We start from the raw sequence: 2,072 nt of genomic DNA, 5'->3' as shown, positions 1-2,072 counted from the left end.
CTTTAACTACATACGTGCCGACGAAATGTTGATCATTGCTTCAATACTTTGAAGCTGTTGCTTGGATAATAACCCGGTAAAATTAGTATTTCGGTGTTCAGTCAAATGTTAAAGTTTCTATCACACACGCACGCACGCACAGACAGACAAAAGTTAGCATCGCATAGGCTACACTTACGTGAGCCAACAAGGTTGAGAACAAACAAATAATACCCCATCTTTCTATTTTTTCAGAGACTATCCACTGTTCAAATCCGAGAAGTCAACCCATGACATTGCCGACGCCCTGCTGTCCTTGAAGCACGCGGTGGTGCACCCACAGTTCGGAGGTCCTCTGTCTCCTCCCTCACCTCACCCCATGCCTCACTTGGGCCACCACCCCTCGGGCCAGAGCCTGCCCCCCTACCCTTCCGCTCCATCCCCGGGGCTACAAGGCGGGGGTCAGGGCTATGGTTCCGGCCACGGATACGGCCACAGCCACGGCCACGGGCAGTCTCTGCTGCACACTTCGTATGGAGTTGGAGTAGGGGTGGGGGTGGGGGTCCAGTACGGTCAGCAGTACCCGGACCCCTGCTCCAGCCCCTCCGGCCAGTTGCCCCCTTCCCACCCCCCTTCCCTGGGTCCTCCTCCTCCGCCCCCTCCCCACCCGAACCAGGCGAGCGGCATGGCCTTCCCCACGATGAGCGTCAACGTGTCCATGTCCATGAACGTGGGGATGGCCCACAACCTGCACCCGCACAACGGCTACAACTACCCACCCCACTTCCACCAGCAGTGGCCTCCCCCACCTTCTCCCGCCCAGCCCCCTTCGCCCCCACCCTTGGGCAGCCAGTACCACCACAACTCGGGGTTCGCTGCCTCCGGGATGGGCCAGTATTCCGGGTACCCTCCCACCCAGCTGTCTTCGGTTCAGCCCCAGGGCGTCCCCAACGGGTACCCGGGGGGACCTTACCCGATCGGACCAGATCTGCGAAGCGGGGGCGACTCTCGCTTCTTCTACAAGTCGGGAGGCGGGGACTTTGCAGGCGGCGACGCCAGGTTCCCCTACAAGTCAGCATGCGGAGATGCGTTCAAGGACCCCGGCCCCCGCTACTACTCCATGCGACATCCACACCACCACCTGCACGAAGACCCCGAGGATGGCTTCGGGGGTCTCAACAGCAAGAGGTCCAAGCTTTTCACGGACAAAGTCGCCATGGCGGCGGCTGCGGCGGCGGCGGTCTCCGTCACAAGTACTGGGGCGGCAGCGGCAGGGATGATGATTGGGGTGGGAATGGGGGAGGGGGCTTTCCACCCTCAGAACAACCCCCATCACCCCCATCACCACCACCACCACCATCAAGGCATGCTCAAAACCAACCTGTGTCGTATCTGCGGCAAGACCTACGCCAGGCCTTCCACGTTGAAAACACACCTTCGGACACACAGCGGCGAGAAACCGTATAAATGCAACACTTGCAACAAGTCCTTCTCCCAGGCCGCCAACCTGACGGCGCACATCAGAACACACAGCGGAGAAAAGCCGTTTCGCTGTCCCATCTGTGACCGGCGCTTCTCGCAGAGCTCTTCGGTGACAACTCACATGAGAACACACTCTGGAGACAGACCCTATCGCTGCAGACTGTGTAAGAAAGCTTTCTCTGACAGCTCCACGCTCACCAAGCATCTGAGGATCCACAGCGGGGAGAAACCGTATCAGTGTAAACTGTGTCTTTTGCGCTTCTCTCAGTCTGGCAATCTGAACAGGCACATGAGAGTGCATGCCAACCAGGCTTAAATGGTGACGCCTTTTTCTTTACAAGTTTACAATTCTTGTTCGTTGCAAAATGTATGGCAGCTCTGTTAACTACAGAAAGGTGTAGAAACATATATTGAGACGGGCACAATTCTAGTGGTGGTGAAGGCGTTTGTGCTGATTCCTCAGGCCGTAATATGCCTGAAATTAACCCTCTGCGGTTGTCAGGGCCTGACATTTCCAAAACAAGTTTTCTCTCAATTTTGTAACATTGTTGGAGAATTGAGTGAAAAAGATGTCTGAACACAGGCATGGAGGCTAACTGGTGTGTTTGAGA

General features: G+C 56.5%; 1 protein-coding gene across 1 annotated transcript; it reads left to right on the top strand.

Moving 5' to 3' along the window:
- Positions 1-234: 234 nt before the first annotated feature.
- LOC138957137 (protein glass-like) lies at positions 235-1,777 on the top strand (the record flags this gene model as incomplete). Its single annotated transcript, XM_070328306.1, is given in 3 exon segments — positions 235-1,232; positions 1,301-1,361; positions 1,363-1,777. Coding segments are annotated over 3 exon segments (1,474 nt in total), but the record flags the coding sequence as incomplete, so codon positions are not given.
- Positions 1,778-2,072: the final 295 nt, after the last annotated feature.

The sequence above is a fragment of the Littorina saxatilis genome, unplaced genomic scaffold (genome assembly GCF_037325665.1).
Source record: "Littorina saxatilis isolate snail1 unplaced genomic scaffold, US_GU_Lsax_2.0 scaffold_914, whole genome shotgun sequence".
Lineage (NCBI taxonomy): Eukaryota > Metazoa > Mollusca > Gastropoda > Littorinimorpha > Littorinidae > Littorina > Littorina saxatilis.
The sequence above is the reverse complement of the archived record's forward strand: the minus strand, read 5'-3'. Positions and strand labels throughout refer to the sequence as shown.